Here is a 25,060-nt window from a genome sequence, read left to right as displayed (position 1 = left end):
TCTTTTCTTTTTTAATAAGCGTCTAAGATCATTTTGGGAATTATAATAACCTTTGCAATTGTTTAAATAATAATAGACAAGATGAGTTGGTGCAAATACAAAAACATGGTGGTGCCAATATTAGTAGATTAACCCCCCTCCCCCCCACCAAAGTCCAACTAGGATTATACTAAGGATAGCTAACCTAGTCTCCCTCCGCTCTTTCTCTCTCCTAGTCCAACCAGGAAGCCAAGAAGCAAAGGGGAGTTTCCTCTTCCTACTTAAGAAACAAGACACCTAAACCCAACAATCTCCTCATTGGCTTATTTCACCGCCACCCTGAGAATTTTCTGCTGGCATCTCTAGTACTTGTGCTGTGAAGTCCGTACGAGGATACCGTTTCAAGATGATGTCACCACAAAACACATTAGCCTTTCAAAGTACCAAATGCACACCATCGAATTCGACCTGACTCGATCAACACGGTCAAAGCATATGTGTAGCTACACCGAGTCAACTCACCCAATAAACTCTAGAGAGGGACCTCGATCTGTCCCATCAACTGTAGCCTAGAAACCCATGTCTACATAAATAGCAAAAGAGACCATTTGTGCACACTTCAATCCGTGTCTAATCAACCATCGGGATAGTGAGAACATCACCTTTCACCATGTTCCTCACTAGATAATATAAATCATCATACTTCTCACCCTTTATTTGAACTATATTGTTGTGTGTGATTTTCATGGGTTTCCCTATAACCAAATACATGCAAGCCCTGTAGTGTAACTGAACCAACCACACTAGATTCACCCACATCATTGGGGCATGTCGCACCACCAAAGTGCACACCATTCCATAGGACATTGTGATCTTCAAAGTCCCACATCCCGTGACGTTGCAAGTCATTCTGTCACCCGAGAACATAACACATGTTATTTTCTGATGGAACATATCAAAACACTCCCTCTTGGAACATACATGAACAAAGCATTTTGAATCTAGAATTCACCAATCATGATTAGTGTGATTACCTGTGGAGGCTATGAGAACATCTCCAATTATTTTGCTCTGCTCATTTGTTACTATCACGACTGTATTTCCAACACTTCTCTTACTTGTCAACTCACTTAGAAGAGTCCTGCCAGGTATGACCATAACCTTTGCAATGATAAAATTGCATGCATTTTCACTGACTGTGGATCTCATCGTACTATTAGATCCCTTGTTACATTTTTTAAATTATCCATCTTGTCGTTCTTTCTCTTCTACACTTTACAAGATCAATTTGTTGAAGGTCTTTGCAAGCACAAAGAAAGTAAGATACTATTTTTTAATGATTGATGATTTTTTTTTTTGAAATGGCAATAAATATATATCATAGCAAAAAAAAGGAGGCTGAGATGGACCACCCATATATACAAAAAGAAGCAAAACAGGAACGAAGAAAAAACAAAATACAGAGAAAACCCCTCTTCAGGGACGAAGGTGGTCGAACCACATAATAGAACCACCGGAAACACCACGTTTAGCTAGCGCATCTGCCTTATCATTTGCCGATCTTCTAACATGCTAAAGCCTATAGCGGATCCCACAGTTAGGTCCTCAATCTCATCAAAAATGGAAAGAAATCTCTACGGAGGATCCACCCCACCTTTCAGCCAACGAATCACATTTAACGAATCTCCCTCAACGAATCTCCCGGACCCGGATTGCCGGAACTTGCACCATCGAAATTAACCTTATACATGTTTTGAGCAGGGGGCTCCCATCTTTGCGAAATAAGATCTCTCTGCTCAACACTAAAGCACACCTCCCTCCATCCTTCCCAAAGATCAAAAGCCGATACAAACCGGAAGGATGGGAGGCATCTCACCCAAGATATAACCAAGGTGATGATCTTCAAGCAAATCCAATGAAGATTCATGGCTTTCCCCTCAAAGCCTCTAGAGTTCCTCTCCTTCCATATAGACCACCACGTGGCTAGTAAACACAAATTCCACAAGGTTTTTTATTTTTCCTTCCAAGGAACCCCTCCCCATTGGTGCAATAGCGACATTAAAAGGTCATATTTAGGTTATGGGAAACGAAATTTCATACCTTATGAAAATTACACAAGCACCTCAATAAAAGGTCATATTTTGGTTATGGGAAATGATTTTTTCACCCCCATTTGCCAGCATTTCCACCCCTTTGTCTGTCTTTTATTAAAATGTCTTCATTTTCAAGAAAATTTAAAAAAAGGGTGGGAAATGCAGTCACTATTAGAAAATACAAACTAAAGGGGTGGAAATGCTGGAAAAGCGGTGGAAAATGATTAGGTGCTGTTTGGATTGAAAGAGTTTTCTGGAAAAGTATGGAAAGTACATTTGTTTCCATTGTTTGATTACACACAAAAAAGTTCAAATTTTATTTAAGGGGACTGTCAATTTACGAAGATATCCATCTAAACAAGCCATACCCATGTGATTTCCATCTAAAACATGGAAAGGAAAAAAAATTCCTAGGAAAATATTTTTGCCAAAATGTTTTTCCTGCAATACAAACAGGGTCTTACGTTATTGTCAACTACATTAAAGGGCTGTGATTTAAAGGCTAAGTGAGGCTCCATCATACGTAGACAATTGGTATCGTACTCAACTTACATGAGGATTCAAAAAAAAAAAAAAAAACACTTACATGAGGATTCAATCAGTGCTCCGCCAAAATCGACCCCCAAATATCTTAAATCCATACTCCCTATGTGTCTTTCTCTCTCCTCTGGGTTAGAGAGAGAAAGAGGAGAGAGAAAGACACATAGGGGGTCGATTTATCACTCCCCTTCATTTTCTATGAAATTTGATGAAGTTAACACCATTTATATGTTTTCTGATATGTGATTTCCCCCCCTTTGTGGAAATCCTACCTTTACATGATTGTGCTACTTTAAAATATGAATATCTAGTTGCTAGTTGCTACCATGTTCCTCTTGCAATAATTGTATGCATGCTTTACACTTCAACATGACATAAGAAATGAAAAGAAATACTGTCAAGTAATGAAGAAAATATTGTGATTTAAGTTAACCTGTACACAAGCATATAGAATGGGTAATAGGTGTCGAGCCTCGTGCGTCGTGACGCCTGTAACCACAAGGCCTACAAGAATGGGGTCACAAGTTAAAACCTAGTTTACCAACCATAAGATAATAAAAGGGAAGAAAACAAGTGGAAAAAAATATAAACGTGAATTATATTATGTTACAAGTTGTTGCTTGTAGAGGTGAGATCAGCCCATAGAAGAAATCGTCTGGGACGGCCAAGAAATCTGGCTTGCCAAGCGCGTTCATCACTTTCATATACAAAACCACACTTCATATACAATTTCTTTGCCGCTTCATTGTCGAAAGCAGAGTGGGCATACAGATCAGTTATGCCTGAAGAATACTGAGACTTAGTCAAAGTATGTTCATCTTTCATGCAAAATAAAATGTTATGATGGTGTGTCTGTCAAATTGTAACAAGAAAGCAAATGAACAGCTTCTATTGGGTAATAAGGCATAAAAGAAACTTCTGTGTACATTCTTTTTTTTCTTTTCCATCAATGGTCAACCGAGAACTGATTAAACGAAAATAGTTCTTTGTCATTCTAGTAATTTTTTTAGGCACCATAGCCAGAATGAGTAAACAAGTCAACATAACGTTTACTCAACATAACGTCCAAGGTGTACAATGATCTCCAAAGTACAGGCACAATGAAAAGACAAAGACACAATGGACACAAACTTCAAAAACCTGGACTCAAATCAAACTTCATTCAGGAACCTGTTGAGCTTGGTCTGATGACTTCATTATAACATGGCATCACCATAAACGTGCTAAGGTGACAAGAGTATACAATATGTGTTATTACATAGTAAGGTATAATATAGTAAGCATGCCAATTAATAATTCAACGCATACTATAAACAATCTATGAAACTATTTCTTCTTTACTCAAAGCAAGTTCATACTATTTTATGTGGTCAAGCTCCACAATTTGGACTTGAATCAATTTCGTTCTTAAACTATGATCTGTGGGGAAAGTTTCAAACTAACAACAATCATTACCAGAATAGACTTTACACAACCTGAAGTAATCCATTTATAAAAGATATTGACAAAACTCTACATTCCAAATGGAAGAGAGAGAGAGAGAGAGAGAGAGAGAGAGAGAGAGAGAGAGAGAGAGAGACTAGTAAAATCTATGAAAATGAAAGCTCATTACTTGGTGTCTTCCTAAATCAAACGTAATATACATGGTATATGCAAAGTTACAAAAGTTGAACAAAATTCAAATGATTATACATTGCTAATGCATCTTGACTCTCCATCAGTTTGAGCTCCATGACCTCCATCTAATTATTCTAATTAGAAAAATATCAAAACAATTCCATTCCAGTGAGCTTCATATGCTTAATATGATGGGCAGCTAATTGGAGGACAGCATAACATAAGTTTAAGTGACCCAGTAGTTGAAATGACCCATGCTGTGCGTGCAAGACAAAAATAAATCTCAAAAGTTGCCCCACTCCACTTTCAAAGAGAAAAAAACAGTTGTCCCTCTCTACATCTGAAACTAATGAAGATTTCTCAGATGAGACCCCTAACAATCCACAGCAAATAACCACACAAAACTCTTAATCCAAAAACATATGTTTCCCTGAATGTTGAACTCACCTGCTTCCCACTTTTTCCGTATTTGGCTTGCAAAATTTCAGCCCACAAAATCATCACGGTTGAGAATTATTCTAAATCATCACTTTCCTCAGAAAGCTAAGGATCAATAAATTCCTGTCTGAACCCACCACCTCATCTAGATTTAAAATCTGTCAGAGTGGGCAAAATCAAGATTTTTTAATCTGTGATATTCACTATAAGGAAGACCTACGGGTTGTATTTGTGACGCAAATGAAGCGGAAATCCGGGCACTGTTATTCGGGATCAGCCACTCAAACAAATCATAACCCCTCTTTAGATCTGACTTCGTTATACTTTGCAATTTAGATCTATGGTCGAAATCCATCAATTTGCTGGCTATCAAGATTCCAACTAGAATTTACAGCCCCTGCCATAAGATAATTCTGGTCTAGGGTCGCCAGAGAACCTGTAAGCCCAATGGTTCAACTCTTAGCAATCTTCTATCGTAACACAAGTGATTTTGTATACTAATTGTGTTTGAAGTTTAAGATGTAGATTCTTCTAAGGTTCAAAGTTAAGGAAGCTTGGATCAAGGCTATTGAGCTATCTTGGAGAATCAAAGGAAGCCAAAGTAGTGAAGATCCAAGAAGGATGGAGGCTTGAAGTGAAGAAGAATGAAGATCAATGAAGATGAAGACAAAAGTCAAGTCTTTAGTATGTAAAATCCAATCCCTCACTTAAAATTCCTTAAAAGCATCAAGGGGCACTCAATTAAGACCAAAACAAGTTAAATAAATCATAGAAATCAAGTTGACCCAAAGCCCAAGTACCAAAGAGAGTTTAAAATTGAAAAGATAATGATGAGAAGTGATAAAGAAAACTAAGCATGGAAAAACTATAAGAAAATTGTTACCCCATTCTCGAGCAACTTCCTTGGACTTGGCAACTAATGCATAGCCCACACCATTTCTATGCAGCTCCTTAGCCACACATACATTGCTCAGATATGCCCTTGCAAAATCAGCCTCAGTGCCCTGTAAAAATCACTTGACTTCTAAGAGATGCAAGTATAAGACAATGAGATACTTAATTGTATTGTGATCCTACTAAGCCAAAATTCTAGAACCAAAAGGTCTCTAAAAAATAATTTTAAGAGGTAAATAGACAGAACCACAATTCACAAGAGAAAAAACCATTCAAAAAATCGTACTTGGATTTTGCTTATTTGGATTTGAGCACCATCATATAAAAAGTCAAAGATGCTCTATTTAGATATGGTAGCCAATTGCCTTAAAGAAATTTGTATTCCTATATATTTATAAGGGAGAGCAAGCCACATGAAAGAGCAATAGAAACCTAAAGATAACATGGAGTAAATTACATCCAACTTGTCCAAATCAAAATGAAAAGATAGTTTCATCAAGTTTGCAAGGGCACTCTTGGGATGGACGTGGCTGAAGACTTGTTGTACCATGATACAACAAAAGGGCAGTCAAGACTCAAAGGTAAGTATCTGTGTTATTTCAATCTTGGATTGTTGTGTTGGGGTGGTATATATCTAGGCCATTTTGCTTTTGGTTTTTATGTTGTAATGGGATGGGACTACTGGTCCCAAATTTCAGTACATTTGTTATTATCAATAGATATGTCAACTTTCAAAAAAAGACTCAAAGATAAGTAACAAGAAACTAATCGAATTGCCATTGTTTCAGTGAATGTCTTCCAATGCAATATCTTGTGACCAATATGTGCAAACCAGAACAAAATAAACAAACAAAAAATCAGAGACAACATATGTATGCGTAAGTTTGCAAGTAGCGTACAATGAACCAAGTAACACCCTCACACAGTGTTCTTAACATTGAAATTAGACAGTGCAAGATGTCCAAAGAAACTCCAAAGCGTGAATACTAAATAATCAGAAAAAATGAATAACTGGACCAGCTGACCTACTAAGAAACTTGAGAGCAAATGGGAAGAAACGGTAGTCTCCGTAGACGATATCAAATGAAACTCCACCAGGGTGTACAATTCACAAAATTTCTTATCTATATAATGAAATTGAATTCAAAATATTGAAAACCGCCAAAAAGCCAACAAAGTATGAAGATAGATTATCTATACATCTTAAGTTATTGAACAAATAAAAATGCAGCATGTCCAAAAACATAACTGGAGACAATTAAACCACCCAATCTTTTATAGTTTCATTTCATACAAATTATGGTTGAAATAGTTATCTTTCTGGAAAAAAAAGAACCACTCAAATAAAGAAACTTGAATCATCCCTGCAAAGTATTTCCAGAAAGTCATTTTTTATTGTTCTTATTGTTAAAGTAAAAAAGAATAAATAATGTCATCTCCAACAGCTTACGCTTTTGGAGTAATTGGTTGTTTTCATTTGTGTCCTGTTCGTTTGAGATTGTGGCAACCGATTGTCACCCCCAATCCGATTATTGGTCCAATAATCGGATTGGGGGTGACAATCGGTTGCCACAATCTCAAATGAACAGGACCTTGGTATCAAAGCAAATGCCTGGGTTCAAAACTCTGGCCAACCCAAAAGAGGGGCCACATGTGCCAAATCTAGGCCAACCCTAAAAAAGAGGGGCCACATGTGAGGAATAGTGTTAAATTATAAAAGAATAAATAACGTCATCTCCAACACCTTAAGCTTTTGGAGTAATTGGTTGTTTCCACACTTATATTGTGAGAAATATTATCTGAATGGTAAAAAGAGGCAGATATAGTTTCTGGATTTACAAGTGATATTTGCAACCTACCTCTGGCTTCAACCCAGTTATTTCATCTGCCAATCTTAGACATTGGTTATGATCTAGGGTCCCAACCACTACTCGATCTTCTCCATTCTCAGAAAACTACAAAAGTTAATAACCATAAGCAATATTTTAGACAATTTACGAAGATGATTAGTAATTCTATGAAAAATAAACTTGAGAGAGAGAGGGAGCAAAATGGATATAAATATTGAAGATATATAATCATGTCTGTGTCTTGTCAATTTTTGGTGGTCTCACACTAGTTGTACAAATACAAAAATTGTAAGGGGGAAAAATTACCGAATTTGCAAATGAAGATCTTAGTGGATCATTGTGCCTTGTGTAATGAGACAAGTGAGACCGTCGATCATTTATTCATTCATTGCAGGACGGCTAGTCATTTGGGCTTTTGCCCTTCAGTTGTTTGTCGTTGTGTGGTACTCCGTACGTGCATTGATAATCTTTTTGGGGGAATGGTCTTTCACCCCATGGACAACAAGGAGTCGGAAACTGTGGAACATTGCTCTTCTGGCTTCTATTTAGGTCATTTGGAAGGAAAGGAACAATCAGATCTTTAAAGGAGTCACCAGAAATCTCCACAGTTTGAAGCAGCAAATTTCCTCCTTCATCATGGAGTTGTTGGTCTAGCAGCCTTCCGGTTTTTAGAGGCATCGAGCCTAGCTACTACTTTCAGAAGAGCATAAGATAAGGTTCAGGTAAGTAAGATCCCATCACTTGTATGGCCCCTCAAAGGGTTCTTGCCCCTCAAGGTTATGTTAAGCTAGAGTTTGAGGGGTCATCTATGGGGAACTCAGGTCTACTAGGATTCAGAGACCTTTTTGTGCAGAAGAGCATAGGATGAGGCTCAGATAAGTAAGATCCCCTCAGCTTCTATGGCCCTAAATGGTCCCCTCCCCCCTCTTAAAGTTATGTTCAGCTAAACTTTAATGGGTCATCTATGGGTGGTTGATCTCAATCGTGTCACAGTTGAGGGGGATTCCCTCAATGTGATTAGGTGGTTAAGTGCAGGAGCATCCTTCTTTTATGATGCAATGGAAGAGATTACTGATCGGCTGGCTAGTCATATAGTCATCATACTTAAATTTACGGGTGCAACTCGGGTAGGGTCGGGTCGGGTCAGGTCAGGTCAGATTGAAGCCAACCCGAACCTGACCTAAAACTCTAAACCGTTACCCGAACCCGACCCGGAATTCTAAACCATCAACCCGAACCCGACCCGACCCTCAACCCGATAAATGCTAACCCGACCCAACCAGAAAAATTAATATCTCAACCCGAACCCGACTCAATTTCCCCATGCAGGTCGGGTTGAGTCAGGTTGAACCGGTTATGGTGATAATTTTCCCTTTTATGTTCTAAAAAAACAGAAAATGGTAAATTTTTTTTTAAGAATGTCAGGTTTTGATGCGGGTTGGGTCAAACCGACGCCTCAACCCGAACTTGACTCATGTTCAACTTCCTCAACCTGAACCCGAACCCGACCTGAGTTGTACCCCTATATTTAATCATGTTTGGCCGATCTGAGTTGTACCCCTATATTTAATCATGTTTGGAGGGCAGCTAACAGTGATATTGGAAAAATCGAGAGATCTCCAATCTCTCAAAAATAGGAACAAACGCAATGTGAAGCAATTAACAAGAAAAGATGCAAGAAACATAATGACAGAGAAAGGACACAAGAGTTACTCGGTTTGTCAATATGCCTACGTCCACGAGAGAAGAGTTTCACTATCTCGGTAAGCCCTAATACGCCTATGTCCACGAGAGAAGAGTTTCACTATCTCGGTTTCTCTCAGCCAAAAATATTCACAAAACATTGAAACTGGTAGCCCTAATACGTGACTTATATATTAATGTCACCACACCAAGAATTACAGAAATACCCTTTAGTACAAAACCGAAATTTGAATTTTCCTTCCGAGGAGCTGCTCTAGAAACTCCGACAGTGGCCGTTGCCGTGCCCCCCCCCCCCCCCCCAAACAGCGAGCTGACCATGCACCTCTGGAGGCGTGCGCCTCACACACATTAGTGGAGGTGTGCGCCTTACACACATTAGTCTGTGATCAATCATTGCCAGAATACATGACATCCACACAACAAGCGAGGTGGGTCGGTTAGCTAGAGACGCATTCAATAAACAATGACATTCAAACACATTGGCACAAAAGAGTAAGTTATTAAAATGTTCTCCAAAATGTGATCCATAACTCGAGTAAATGAAAATATAATGTTATCAATAACTATAAAAGCATTTCTAGGTGTAACATGCCTATTCACACCTTGAGATGCGGTTCAAGGATGAAAGGCTTTGTGGTGGAGGCTAAACGTCTGTAGCAATCAATTGTCTAATTGGACTGATGCATAATGAATCTTAGAAGCCAAGTCCAAACTAGGTTCAATGTAATTCTTGATTCATAAATCTACAATTTAGGAGATTGCTTGAGTCAAGAGCTGCAGGATCACAAGCCAACAGATTAACTCCTTTCTCAGAAGAATGTTGCATAGGTTTAAACACTTTTATTTTAATTATAAGAAAATTTTATTAAGGACAGAAACACACAGTGCTTATAGACCGAGCTCGTCATGAGCTAGTAAACATGAAACAAGAATTTATAAAATAATATATCTGGTCATGAATATTGCATACCTTAAAGGCAGAGCAGAATTCATCTGAAGAGCTTAATAATTGTGATAATGGAAGCGTAGCATTTATGCAAGAAACCCTTTTAAAACCTATCCTCTTGCCAGCAATATACTCTTTTAGTGCTTCGGACTCACGCTCCGCCAAGTACCGGTTATGATCCTAACAGAACTTGACAATAAATAAATATCATCAGTGTATTATAAAGAAGTAAATGAGCGGTGACCCCCTCACATTTCAAAATTAAGCAAAAAAATTTTGAAAATCCCCTTAGATAAAGCGAGACTATAAGCATGAAATCTGAATTTCAAGCCATGACATCAACTGTATAGTAAAAATTGACTCAAATTACAGCATATATTTCTTCAAATCACTACAGCAATCCAAGTAGCAATGTAATTCACAGATTCTACAAATCAAACATAAAGAACCATCATATCTAGAAGGAGAAGTGTTTGTAGTTTGTACCCTAAAAATCAGTGTTTCAAAATGTAGATGCAGGTCAAAACACAGTCGAAGAAAATACTAGTCAACTTAGCACGATGAGGTCGAGTACTCGGTTAACACGGCTGAGTACTCGGTTGACGTGGTCATAAATCAGGAGAGTGAAAGGAGTTTTTATTGACTCTGAGGGTAAAATCCAAAATGCCGCGGAAACCAAAGTACGCAGCCAGGGAATAAAGGAGTCGACTCGGGGGAGTCCACGATGATGCGGGGGACTTTTAAAACTACGCTAAAAATTCAAAAGATGGATCACATTTCAAATTGCAAAAGGAGTAGTTACTGTTTTAATTTTGAAATAAGAGCACATGTTGATTGATAAAAGCAGTAGGTACTGTTTGGAATTTTAAATGAGAGCACATTTTAATTGAATGGCAAGAGCATATATTAACTGCAAAAGAAGAAGTAGTTATGACAGGTTTTATTTAAAATTCAAAAGAGAAGTTGCAAGTAGTTGTGATAGGTCAAATTCAAAATGGAAGATATTAATTCCTTGTTCAAAGGTATTCAAACCAACAATAGTTTGATCGTGGTTCGCACATTATTCGAATTTGAGGCAATTTTTTATTAAATTGGACTGGCATTCGAAAACCTGAGCTCCTCATCGGAGAGGGCTTCTGCAATGTCTAATGAATTCCGGTCTAGGGTTAGGGTTAGGGTTAGGGTTTCCTGCGTGCAGAGATGAGAAGCCATAACTGGGAAATGGGGTAAAATACGGGAAGGGTATTTTGGGACGGAGGGGTAAATTGGGATGGGAATGAAATTCCGAGAGGTGGAGTGATCAGGAATTGAAAGGAAAGGAGGGACAAGGCTTTGTACGGAGGAGGTGTGAAGCGCCATTAAAACCAGGCTCTCCCTCACTCCTTTTTTCCGTTTATATACATGGGAGGGTATATTTTGGTAGTTTGATTGACAAAAATGCCCTTACAGTTTACATACAATGAAGGGGCATTCGGGTAATTCAGTAGTCTGGAAATAACAAAGGGGTGCAACTTGGGGCTAGGGTTGGGAAAAGCCAACCTGATTTAATTCCGGGTTGGGTTTGGGTTGAGACCTTGGAAACCTGACCCAACCCGAACCCGACCTCCGTCCACTAATTTTCTCATGATTTTCTAAGATTATGCTTCTTTTTTCTTGTATTTTTCTATTTGGCCCTAGATGAACCCCAACCCAACCTGACCCGATTTGGAGGCGGGTTGGGTTAGGTTTGACCATCCTCTGGGTCGGTTAGAGTTGAGGGGATGCTATCTCGAGTTGGGTTAGGGTTGGCCTGACCCGAGTTGCATCCCTAGACTGGAATTGGGTACGTCCAATTGGAAAAAGATTTCTTTTTTTTCTTCCCATCTGCACCGTCCGTCGAGTAGGCTAACTACATAAATAGTACGATCAAATATCCTAGTCATCCTGGTGGGCCACTCCCTTTTGCCTCTGCCAAGTTATGGTCCAGAGTCGTGAGTTTTGAAACGATGGTTTATTGTTCTTACATCAGCTCGAGAATAGTGATAATTCCCATACTCGCGAGTCACAATCACAATTGACATCAATAGCCATTAAAGTTCTCTTGGCTATATTATTCTTGAGAGCAAGGACTGTTCTCTCATGCAAAGTCTCAACCATTGAGCTACATGCCCAATCCTGCCATTATCAGTTATAGTTATCATTAACCTAATGATGTCTCTCTCTTAATGTGGCCCACATTCACTATTAATTAATCTAGCATTACTGGTTTCTAACTAAGGCTTTTAGCTAAGTAGGGCTAATCCCATTAAGGGTCCATAATGAGAAAGAGTGTGTTGCATTGGCAGACCTAGCTCTCATCTCAATCTAAATAACTGTGTCTTCGCTTTATCAGAGCAAGACACGTAAGGAGAAAGAAAAAAAATTAGGGTTTCCATGGTTGGTCCATGATCTACTAAGGCAAGCTTAATATTTCATAGATCCTAGTATCCTGGTTTGGCTAAATTGGAAGATCCTTCAAGTAATCGACGTCTGGTAGTGGACTGGAGCATCTTCTGTGGTCAGATCGAGTGGATCTCAGAGCATTGACTGTCTGATCAACATAGCTTAAGATATCATCGATATTTGCATTCAGTTGTGATTTTTGATAATATACACTAAGATGACCAACATGTAAAATATGATCATTGCCAAAACTAAGAAGCATATGCTTTCAATGATTAAACATTAAAATATGTTAAAACACTTTTCATACATTTGTGTGGTTTCATCAGTGGAAAATATGCTAATCGGTTATAATTGGAGTTCTTGTTATGGAGCACACAGAAGAGGCAAAGAGAATCTTCATTTAGAGCTCTCAATATCAGGTAATTAAATAGACTAGATGTGTCTCCTTCATGAAGTATTGGATATTTGGGGAAGATGAGAAAATATATTTTCTTCTTATGCTTCTTGTCATGCCACCAAACACTACCACTATATGAAATTCTCGTCGCGTTAAACCCCAATTTTCAAATGAATAATAATATATGGGATTTGCTAGCCCACTTCGCAGCTCACTTTTGTAGCATAGAACAGCCACCTCAGATGAATTTTCAAAGTCTATTTCAATTCCAAACCCCATACTCACAAAAAGAGTTTGATCCTGGCCCAAAACAAACGCTAGCTATATGCTTAACACATGCAAGTCGAACATGATTGTCGAGGAGCAAGAAAAAGAGGCTCCTAGCTAAAGTTAGTTTGTGAAATTGCCTAGAAAATCCCATAATATATATTTTTTAAGGGAAATGATTTCTGTACAACTATCTTTTGCTACATGCGCTGATGTATCTTGTCTTTTAGCATTTAATTGTCACATAAGAGCTTCTTGGGGACAGTAAAAACCCTTTTACAGCTCTTTAAATATAAAAGACAAGAAACATGATCGTCTGGTATCCAAACATGTGTGTGCTGAAATCCTTTCCCTTTTTTAAAAAACAGCAGATTTCATTAAGAAAGAAAAGAGAAGGGACCGAGATGGTCGGTACAAAGATAGAAAAAGAGAAACGGACAAGGGAGACAATAAAAGAAACTATAGACCCCAGCGGGACAACAAAGGCAAAAAAGTTAAGTGCCAAGCACGAAGAAAACCAAACATCTCCATATCCGCCTTAGAAACCTCTTCTTTAGCTAGCCTATCGGCAATATCATGCTGGAACTTAACACTCGATACTCCCACTCATCTTGAATCTGATCAAAGAATTGTGCAAATCTCCACGGATATGGGTGGATACTCCTAAGCAATCGAATCACATTAAGAGAGTTCCCTTCCAGCACTACTTTCTCCATGGACTCTCACCAATAGCTTTATGCCCAATTGGACTACACGCACCTCTGCCTTGGTAGAATATGTGACCCCTATGGGATCTGCAAAAGCTCATCTCACTGACCCCTTGTCGTCTATTAAACACCCCAAATATCTGCAAGTCATGGGTTTCCCATACTAGAGCCGTCGAAATTAAGTTTTAAATGACCTGGGATATGCGGCTCCCAATCCTGCAATATCATGGGATCTTGCTCTGAGCTAAAACATATCTCCTTTCATCCATTTCATTGGTCAAAAATAGACACAAACATGAAACAAGGGAGAATCTTTATCCAGGAAATCGTTAGTGCTATCACTTTGAAATAAAGGAAAGAGGAGCTCTTGGCATATCCTTTAAAGACTCGAGCATTTCTTTCTAGTCCCATAATATATTTATTAATTAAAATGTGATATGTTCTATGAAACCTACATAAAGCTCTGTTTCTTTTAACGTAAAATTTGTGTACAAAAAACTTTGACATAAAATAAATGTAAAAAAAATATTTACGCACATTTTTAAGGGAAATGATCCCCCCCCCAGGATGATGCACCCCCTTTTAACGTGAATTGTGGGCAACTTTAACACTTTTTGACGTCAAATCACGTTAACAAGGGGGTGCATCATCCTAAGGGGGGTGAAAAATCATCGCCCATTTTTAAGTGAAAAAATGGGCAAAATATTTGTTTTACACAGAAAGAAACAAAATCGGAAAAAATATTACCAGGCAAAAGTAAAGTTGGGACCCACATGTTTATGGTGTGACCAAATTCATCTATTGGGCCCAACTCTGGATAGGTCATACCTCAAATTGTCCTCCATCTACATTCCTAACTCTTTTTTCCCACATTCCCTCCCTATTTACTAACCCATTTACTGGCTACACTTCAAACTCTCTCTCTCTCTCTCTCTCTCTCTCTCTCTCTCTCTCTCTCTCTCTCAAAATTTCCTTTTGCCTTTGATTGTAAAAGTGACTTTCTATGTTAGAGAATATCAGATCGCATGAAATCTTACTAGATAAGGTAGTTGGGTTGGATTAGCTAGGTAGCTTGATTAGGATTATGATGATCTTCTTCATATTATCATTATCTCTTTCTTGTTTATCTGTAAGTGCTTATTTAAGCACACTTTAGTGATTAATGAAGATCAACCGAAATTAGTAGAATCTATGTTCTTATTATGGTATTATAGCAGTCGATCCAATCTACCTAGCCCTGAGCACAACTTCCACTACGACATTTTATGACGGACAACGATCTAGCCAAAGTAGCCATCCGCCTAGCTGAAAGGATACCCACCTTCACTCGGTCCCTACCAACACTAACAGTCCAATTTCTATCTCCTCGAACCCCTCTCTTATGCCATTGACACTCCATTGTCAAAGTCAAGGAAAACGGAGAGGGGTTTCCCTCCACTACACCACGTCTCAAGTGCCATCTCAGGCTCCCGCGGAGTCTAATGCCCATGCTTGCCCTCGTCACCATGCCTAGAAGCAAAACCGGCCACAACCACTATTGCCAAATGATGCAGGTGCATCTCACCCGATGACAAAGATCAACGGTCAAGATCGTCAGAACCTTGATCAACGGTCAGATCAGAAAATATAAGATAGCGTCCAAATTTACGGTCCATATTGATTACTACGTTTGAAGAGTCCTTTTTAGGTGGTTTTGCTTTATTTAATTTTATTTAGAGTTGGGTGTGTATATCTAGAATAATTTTAGGAATTTTGAGTTTTTTTTTTTAGGTGTTTGAGAGATTATAGGAGTTTTAATAGGATAAGTTTCGTAGAAGGGTTGCTTTTCTCTAAGTCTATAAACGTGTGAATGGTGTAGAATTTTTAGGAGATATGGATACTTTTAGCTACTTTTTATGATAGAGATTTCTTAGCTTTTAAACCTCAGATGTTTTCTATTGTATTTCAAATCTATTGTAATTCAAAGAGGCAAAATCCTCTATAAATATTGAATATGTGGAATGAAAATTCAGATTTTGATTAATATATAGAAATTCAGTTTTGTTGAAGAAGATCTTCTCAAACTAGCCCGGTCCCGAGTCTCCTAGCAAGCCACCTGCTGCTTGCCTAGATTGTCCCACCGATTGAAGTTCCGTCTGCCGGAAATTCTAACCCAAAAGAACCATCAGCTGCTCTCGTTTTATCATGCATAATAGCCAATATTCTGCCCATCTTTCCAGCTGGTCATAGCCTCTTAAATCCATCGTTTGTTTCAGCTATTAGGAACCCAAAACTCAGTCCTTTGGTGCATTACAAAACTGCCACCTTGCGTCTTTAATTTCAGCTTCGTTTCATGACCAAAGTCAGTCCTAAACTATAGCAGATTACCACCCTTCATTACCTTTCTAAACCCAACCATACTCCCTATAAAATAGCCCATCAAACCCTTTCCCAACTTTAACCAAAAGTCCACCTTCCCTCTTACCCGAGACCACCCAACATGTTCTCGTCTTGCCTTCCATCTTGCTTTTAATCTCTTTCTTGCATCCTATTATTAACTTATTCAAGAACGTAACAACCACCACGATTCTTGAGCTTATTGAATTTAATTATTGATTCTTTAATTACCAAAGCTTTCGCTTCCGCTATACGCCCCTGCGTTATTTGGTATCAGAGCATCAATCCGCCGTATCACCCCTGCATTATTTGGTATCAAAGCATCAATCCGCCACTTCGCCCCTGCGTTACCAAACCCTTGTAGAAATCATGCACAACATGCTATGAATCTGTCACCGCTACAATGTTGTAGCTGAGGACAATGCGAGAGTTTTTTATCTGGAGAGCAAGGTTCCTTGATCGGAGAGAAATATTGTATTCAAACAAAGGAAAAAGAAAAGAGGCTCTGCAAGGAAAGAAATAAAGGTTTTGCTTTGTTATCAAATAAAACGAAAAAGACATTTGTTAGTGAGCAAGGTTCCTTATCTTTGAATTTTACACTCTTTCTCCGTCATTTCTAGATTCCATAGGGCCCAGATTTGATATGTCCACCACCTTTCATTTAGCACTTCCATTGACCCCTTCCTATCTTTATCCAACCGTCTACCTCCAAATTGTTGTTTACACCCATTTCATCTTTATCCAATTATCTACGAACAAAATTTGATATTTGCAGCCCACCTAAAAAACCTAGTGTCATATTATTAGCTGTTACGCTTAATTATCCCGAGGTTACTTATAATTGCCGTCATTATTCTTAATTGCTAATTATCGCTCCTCTATTTTATGTTTTCTTTCTATTGCAATCGTCCTTTCAAATTCTAATTTCTTTTTCTATTTTCTCAACAACCATTTCAATTAAGGTACCTCTTTGAGGTGTGTGACTGAAACAGGAGCTTGACTCAGTTGAGGTACCTCAATTCCTTAAGATACGTGCCTAAGAGAGTAGTCTCTAATTCCATGAGGATCGGCATCAAAGGCCGACCCGTGATATGATGATTTTCCCATTGAGGCTTAGTCCATTGCAACTCATTTTCGTAAAGCTCGGTATCTAAAACCGATCAATCTTTAAAGATCGATATCTAAAATCGGTCCATGAAAACTCACCCATCGAAACTAGAGTACCATATATCAATCCTATTAAGGCTCATCTTCCAAGCGACATCATCTTTGGCAACCAGCATAAGTCAGTCGGCAACAGACAGAAACCATCGTCGACATCTTCAGTAAATTTGGGAAGTTTAATTGGAAATTTTTATTGTCATATCAAACGTATGTCAATTTTTCAATCCACAAACAGTTGAGGGGGCATGTTAGAGAATTCGAAATTTTTATTGTCATATCAAATGTATGTCGATTTTTCAATCCACATACAATTGAGGGGGCATGTTAGAGAATATCATATCATATGAGATCTGACTGGATTAGGTAGTTGGGTTGGATTAGCTAGGTAGCTTGATTAGGATTATGATGATCTTCTTCATCTGATCATTATCTCTTTCGTATTTATCCATAAGTGCTTATTTAAGCACACTTTAGTGATTAGGAATCAATGATCTATTATTCTACATAGTCATCTCTGAAAACAATCCCTCACGTGTGGTGTTGTTGGGTTTTGAACCCAGGGCCTACCGTTAGGCCATAGCTTTGATATCATGTGAAACAACCAATTACCCCTAAAGCTTAAGCTGTTAGAGTTGGTGTTATTTAATATTCATACTTCAACAAAAAAATGCTTCAAAGACCTATTTATTAGAGCAAACTGGCTTCATTCCCCAAAATAGATAGTTGTCTGTAGAAGGCTTAAACCTAACAAAACACTTTAAAACTTCACGATATATAGAAATGTTGTTTGTACAAAAGGAGAAATTGCAATTACATACTGTAATAAATGGCCCCAACATGCTAATTCCCATGGAAGGCAAGACTAACATGAAAGATACACACCACGGCCCACATGCCAGTGGAACAGTCTTCTAATTTCACAAGGAGCCAAGAAGGTGTTAGAGAAATAATTCTGTATCTGTTGGAAAGAAAAAGCAGTAACCAGTTTGCTTCAAGGCGCGAAATCGCTTTCCTTAAAACAGATTTCGCCCCCACTAGAAGTGTGCAAAGGGGATCCGCGAACTGCCTCCAAGATACAATGAAGCCAGTAGGAATGTCCTACTAATTTGACGACGCTATGCACAAGCGGAGTCATATCCGAAATGCCCTTAGAATCTTACAAGCCTGAGAGAATCAGTCTAATTTCTGTTACTGCAGTATAACAGTAATTAGATAAAAAATAAGAAAATAATTTAGTAAAACGAATTTTGGTGGGAGCAAGAAAGAGAGTATAATGCACTAGAAGTCTTAAGAATTTATCCAGAAATGGGTAAATTCGATTGTACTTTGAAATGGTTGGGTTCTGCAACTTTTATAGAGCCTCTGGTGTCTTTTCAGTGTGAAAAGCACCCCTGTATAGAGTCTTTCCAGATCGGTTTGAATTTTGGCCGTTAGATCGCGCCCATACGCGATTCAACGAACCAGATCAATCCTAGAGAGTCTGTTGGGATATTTAAATTCCCGTCCTCCCATCTAACCGTTAGATGATCCATCTATGGTACATATCACACCCCTTAGATCCTTGACCGTTGGGAAGGGACACAACCCAATGGATCGCACCCACTGACCGTTGGAGCACTGGGCCCGCTGGGCCGACCGTTGTGCTCGAATCAAAGCCCAACCCAATCGAACTATTCGACACTGGGCTTGGGCTTGATGGGCCCTTGAACTATTCGGCCTACCCACTAGACCGATCCACAATCGTCTAGATCCAACGGTCCAGATCAGATCTGGAAAAATTAAAGGCTCCAATCGCTCCTCACTACGATGCGGCGTGCGAAGTGCAAAGTGCGCATAAAAAAAGCGCCACTATGCGCCCTATAGCCCATTGCCCACGCCGCGCGTGCGTGTGCACGTGCGTGTGAGCGAACGGTGCGTTGCACCGTCCCGCGGGTCCAACCATGGGTTCAACCCAATGTGCAATCAAACAAGTAATAGAAAAGTGTAATGCTTTATAAGCCCTTCTCTTTCTTTTCTCTCATCCGATTTGGGACTATCTTTTCAACTACATTACACTCTTCTCTTTCTCTTGCAAAAAGCAACTATTTCCAAAGAAAAGTTTTTCTTTTTCCAAAACACACTTAAAGAAAATATTTTCCAAAAATTGTTTTGACCAAAAACACTTGATTTTGAAAAATCTTTAACAATCCCCCACCATTTTCAAAATCAAAAAAAGATTTTCTCATCAGGCTTGGAATTTTTATGCATAAATAAAGGTATCTTTCGATTTGAACATTTACTTAGTGAAAACACATCAAAGTTAACCAGAATTGCATAGTAGACATGTCTTTGAACTAGCGATTCTATTTGGTTAACCGGACACATCTCACACATAAGAATTTATCTCTTTAGGCAATTTCTAAAAAACCGACACATGAATTGGCCTTGTGTCTATATCTTGGTTTCATGAGTGCTCTAGAAACTAGCCAGGTCTCATAGGAAGCGGCACCACTCCCACACTCACATAGGTAGACTTATCAAGAGTGCCCCTGTAACTATAACACTCCAACACTTTGTTATAAGTCTATTAAGAGCTCAAATGCTCAGCCTTTCCCTTTTATACATTACAGGTACCAAGCACTTTACCTTGGGATGGAAATATAATATATATTATAGTGCTTGCAATCACTCCATATGATGTACTTTGACTCATTGAACTCAAGACTTGATATTTATTCAAGTGTTGAGTCGAGGTTCCATCATTGGTGACTATTTGGTAATGGCTTTAACCCCATCCCTAATGATGTTTTACACACCATATCTCTCGCAAGAGCTTTAGTAAATGGATCGGCCAAATTTTGGCTTGATCTCACAAAATCAATAGTTACTACTCCATTAGTAAGTAACTCTCTCACAGTACTGTGTCTAAGTCCTATATGCCTGGACTTACCATTATAAACATGATTATATGCCCTTGATAGTGTGGCCTGACTATCACAGTGGACATAAATCGATGGCATAGGATTAGGCCATAACGGAATTTCCAATAACAAATTCCGAAGCCATTCCGCCTCTTTACAACATGCTGCCAGAGCTATAAACTCTGCTTCCATTGTGGATGTTGAAATGCATGTTTGTTTCTTAGAGGCCCAGGAGACTGCTCCCCCACCAAGGGTGAAAATCCACCCACTGGTTGATGTATGATCTATACGCTCAGTTATCCAACTAGCGTCAGTGTATCCTTCTATTACAGTTGGATACCCACCATAACATAAACCATAGTCTATAGTTTTCTTTAAATATTTTAATACTCTATAGACTGCATTCCAATGAGAGAAATTTGGATTACTGGTAAACCTACTAAGTTTACCCACAGCAAATGCTATGTCTGGCCTAGTACAGGTCATAGCATACATAAGGCTACCAATCACACTAGCATACCCTAGTTGAGATATAGTCCTTCCAGAATTAAGATATAACTTCCCACTAGGATCAAAAGGAGTTGAAGCAGGTGAACAATCAAAATGATTAAACTTTTTAAGAACTTTTTCAATATAATGTGACTGGGTTAGAATCAAACTACTGTTATGTCTTATGATTCTTATACCCAAGATCACATGTGCTTCACCCATATCTTTCATATCAAAGTTTTGAGATAAAAATAATTTAGTACTTTGAATACATTCAAAATCTGTACTAAATATTAACATATCATCAACATATAAACATATAATAACACCACTACCACCTTTAAAGTTACTATATACACATTTATCTGACTCATGAATTCTATAACCATTAGAGACTAACACCTTATCAAATCTTTCATGCCATTGCTTAGGAGCTTGCTTTAGGCCATATAAAGATTTGACTAATTTACAGACTTTATGCTCTTGACCAGGTAAAATGAAACCTTCAGGTTGTTCCATATACACTTCTTCATCAAGTTCACCATTTAAGAATGCTGTTTTAACATCCATTTGGTGGATGTGAAGTTTGTATATGGAAGCAAGAGCAATCAAGACTCTAATGGTAGAAATCCTAGCAACGGGAGCATATGTATCAAAATAATCAATTCCGGGTTTTTGAGTAAACCCTTTGGCAACTAACCTAGCTTTAAACTTTTCTATAGTTCCATCTACTTTGATCTTCTTTTTGAAGATCCACTTACACCCAATAGGTTTAGATCCAGGTGGTAGATCAACTAAATACCAAGTCTTATTACCCATAATAGAATCCATTTCGTCATTAATTGCTTCTTTCTAAAAAGCGACATCCTGTGACTTTATGGCTTCCGTATAGGTTTGAGGGTCACTTTCTACATTTAAATCTAACATTATAGAAGATTTGAGTTTTTCTCTTGTCCCTTCTACTAGGTAAGTAACAAAGTCAGGACCAAAACTCTTTTCACTTCTATCTCTTTTACTTCTTCTTATTTCACTAGGTTCACCATCTTTTGTTTGTGGTTCTAAAGAAAGTTCCACAGTATTACTAGGCTGAACTTCTTTTGGAATTGAAGTGAACCTATTCTCATAGAAGAAGGCATCTCTAGATTCAATTATTGTATTAATTTGTAGAAAATCATTAGGTTCTATAACTAGAAACCTATATGCCTTACTATGGCTAGCATATCCTAAAAAAATACACTCTATACCCTTCTCACCTAATTTTCTTAATTTAGGTTTAGGAACTTTAACAATGGCTCTACAACCCCAAACTTTAAGATAATTCAAGTTTGGTTTTCTTTTCTTCCAAAGCTCATAAGGGGTTACATTATTCTTTTTACTTGGTACCCTATTCAATATGTAACAAGCAGTAAGTAATGCTTCACCCCAAAAACTTTTATTCAAACCAGAATTAACAAGCATAGCATTAACCATTTCAGTTAAAGTTCTATTTTTTCTTTCTGCTACACCATTTTGCTGTGGTGTATAAGGGGCAGAGGTTTCATGAACTATGCCCATTGATTCACAGAAAAGAGGGAAATGGTATTCACCACCCCTATCAGAACTAAGGCATTTAATGCATGTTTCACATTGGTTTTCTACTTCTGTTTTATAAACCTTAAACTTTTCCAACACTTCATCTTTATGACTAAGTAAATATACATAGCAAAATTTAGTAAAATCATCTATAAAAGTAACAAAATACTTTTTACCTCCCTTGGTAGGAACACTATGTATATCGCATACATCGCTATGTACAAGGTCTAATAGATTAGAAGTTCTATCTACTGAGGGAAATGGTTTAGTTATTAATTTAGTTTGCATACATATTTTGCATTTATCTACTAAATCAATTTCACATTTTGGAATTAAATCTAACTTAACCATATCATGCATTTTCATAGTATTAACATGTCCTAAACGATTATGCCATAAAGATAAAGAGTCAACAACATAAGCAAAGACATTCACTTTATTGATATTGAGTTTAAACATCCCTTCATACATATATCCCTTTCCAACAAAGGTACCCCCCTTAGAAAGAATGAATTTGTCAGATTCAAATACGAGCTTGAAGCCATTCTTGTTAAGAATGCTTCCAGAAACTAAATTCTTTCGCACTTCAGGTACATGAAAGACATCGGTAAGAGTGAGGCGCTTGCCGGATGTAAATTCCAGTTCTACTTTGCCTCTTCCTTTGACTTCTGCCGTCGACGAATTGCCCATGTAAAGGACACTTCCATCTTCAACCGTTTCATAGGTCGAAAACAGATTCTTGTCTTTGCAGACATGCCTCGTCGCACCCGAGTCAATCCACCAATCATTGCCATCTTCAAGAATATTTGCTTCTGAAATCATGGCCACAAACTTGTTGTTGTCTGTTGGTGTTCCCGACTTCTTATCTTTAAGAAGTCGACATTCACTCTTGTAGTGGCCTGGTTTGCCACAATTGAAACAAGCACCCTTCCTTTTCTTATTCTTATTATTCTTCTTGTCAGGGTGTTTGTTTCTCTTCCGATTGCCTTTCCCTTGTTGGTTTGGTTTATTGACATTTTCCACCAAGTGTATCTTAGAGGAAGAATTCTCATGATCATCTTTATGATCTCTAATCCTTGACTCTTCCTCAATCCTGAGGCATAGAGCCAAGTCATCAAGAGAAATCTCATCTTTCTTGTGTTTAAGACTTTTTCTAAATTCTTTTCCACTTGGCGGAAGTTTGTCAATAATCGACGGAATTATAAAGGAATCATCAAATAAAATGCCTTGCAAATGAATTTGACTCACCATGTGTTGGATTTCATGCAGTTGATCAATAACAGGTCTATCATCTACCATGCGATAATTCAGGAAACGACTCACAGAGAATTTTTTGCTGCTAGCATCCTCCGCCATGTACTTCGCTTCGAGTGCGTTCCAAATCTCACTTGCCGATCCCATTCCCTGATATATGTCGAACAAAGTATCCGACATAGCATTGAGGATGTGCCCTTTGCAGATGTAATCATCTTGTTCCCATTTCATTCTTGCACGAGCCTGCGCTAATGTCTCATTTTCAACTGTTGTCGGCCTTGGGGATGTGAGAACTCGAACTACTTTGAGCGACGTAAGGATGAAGTGCAACTTCTTCTGCCATCGCTTGAAATTCCCTTTGTCAAATCGCTCAAGTTTGACAAAGTCTTGGGACATTTGACGGATTGAGTACAACGCCATTGAAGCAAAGAGAAAATCTGTCTTAAGATTGTTAGAGAAATAATTCTGTATCTGTTGGAAAGAAAAAGCAGTAACCAGTTTGCTTCAAGGCGCGAAATCGCTTTCCTTAAGACAGATTTCGCCCCCACTAGAAGTGTGCAAAGGGGATCCGCGAACTGCCTCCAAGATACAATAAAGCCAGTAGGAATGTCCTACTAATTTGACGACGCTATGCACAAGCGGAGTCAAATCCGAAATGCCCTTAGAATCTTACAAGCCTGAGAGAATCAGTCTAATTTCTGTTACTGCAGTATAACAGTAATTAGATAAACAATAAGAAAATAGTTTAGTAAAACGAATTTTGGTGGGAGCAAGAAAGAGAGTATAATGCACTAGAAGTCTTAAGAATTTATCCAGAAATGGGTAAATTCGATTGTACTTTGAAATTGTTGGGTTCTGCAACTTTTATAGAGCCTCTGGTGTCTTTTCAGTGTGAAAAGCACCCCTGTATAGAGTCTTTCCAGATCGGTTTGAATTCTGGCCGTTAGATCGCGCCCATACGCGATTCAACGAACCAGATCAATCCTAGAGAGTCTGTTGGGATATTTAAATTCCCGTCCTCCCATCTAACCGTTAGATGATCCATCTATGGTACAGATCGCACCCCTTAGATCCTTGACCGTTGGGAAGGGACACAACCCAATGGATCGCACCCACTGACCGTTGGAGCACTGGGCCCGCTGGGCCGACCGTTGTGCTCGAATCAAAGCCCAACCCAATCGAACTATTCGACACTGGGCTTGGGCTTGATGGGCCCTTGAACTATTCGGCCCACCCACTAGACCGATCCACAATCGTCTAGATCCAACGGTCCAGATCAGATCTGGAAAAATTAAAGGCTCCAATCGCTCCTCGCTACGATGCGGCGTGCGAAGTGCAAAGTGCGCATAAAAAAAGCGCCAATAAAGCGCCACTATGCGCCCTATAGCCCATTGCCCACGCCGCGCGTGCGCGTGCGCGAACGCTGCGTTGCACCGTCCCGCGGGTCCA

The 25,060-nt window shown here is 38.6% G+C and overlaps 1 protein-coding gene across 1 annotated transcript; it reads right to left on the bottom strand.

Annotated features, from left to right (window-relative positions):
* Window positions 1–3,014: 3,014 nt before the first annotated feature.
* Window positions 3,015–11,273, bottom strand: LOC143856657 (GCN5-related N-acetyltransferase 7, chloroplastic-like). Its single transcript, XM_077366922.1, has 6 exons — window positions 11,173–11,273; window positions 10,746–10,812; window positions 10,086–10,241; window positions 7,421–7,516; window positions 5,551–5,671; window positions 3,015–3,394 (listed from the first exon to the last, which is right to left on the bottom strand). The coding sequence occupies exons 1-6, from the start codon at window positions 11,271–11,273 to the stop codon at window positions 3,219–3,221; spliced, it is 717 nt and encodes a 238-aa protein (XP_077223037.1). The 3' UTR covers window positions 3,015–3,218.
* Between the last annotated feature and the right edge of the window lie 13,787 nt (window positions 11,274–25,060).

Source organism: Tasmannia lanceolata, unplaced genomic scaffold (genome assembly GCF_043159265.1).
Source record: "Tasmannia lanceolata isolate RefF3 unplaced genomic scaffold, GAP_Taslan_0.1 ptg000023l, whole genome shotgun sequence".
In the NCBI taxonomy this organism is placed as follows: domain Eukaryota; kingdom Viridiplantae; phylum Streptophyta; class Magnoliopsida; order Canellales; family Winteraceae; genus Tasmannia; species Tasmannia lanceolata.
This window is presented reverse-complemented; position numbering and strand designations above follow the sequence as displayed.

Bases quoted from the DNA above. Each gene is read 5' to 3' on its own strand.
- LOC143856657 (XM_077366922.1), bottom strand. From the start codon at position 11,273: ATGGCTTCTCATCTCTGCACGCAGGAAACCCTAACCCTAACCCTAACC. The intron at 7,517-10,085 runs GTATGCAATATT...TAACTTTTGTAG, and splicing joins AATTCTGCTCTGCCTTTAAG to TTTTCTGAGAATGGAGAAGA. The intron at 5,672-7,420 runs GTAGGTTGCAAA...TGATTTTTACAG, and splicing joins TAACTGGGTTGAAGCCAGAG to GGCACTGAGGCTGATTTTGC.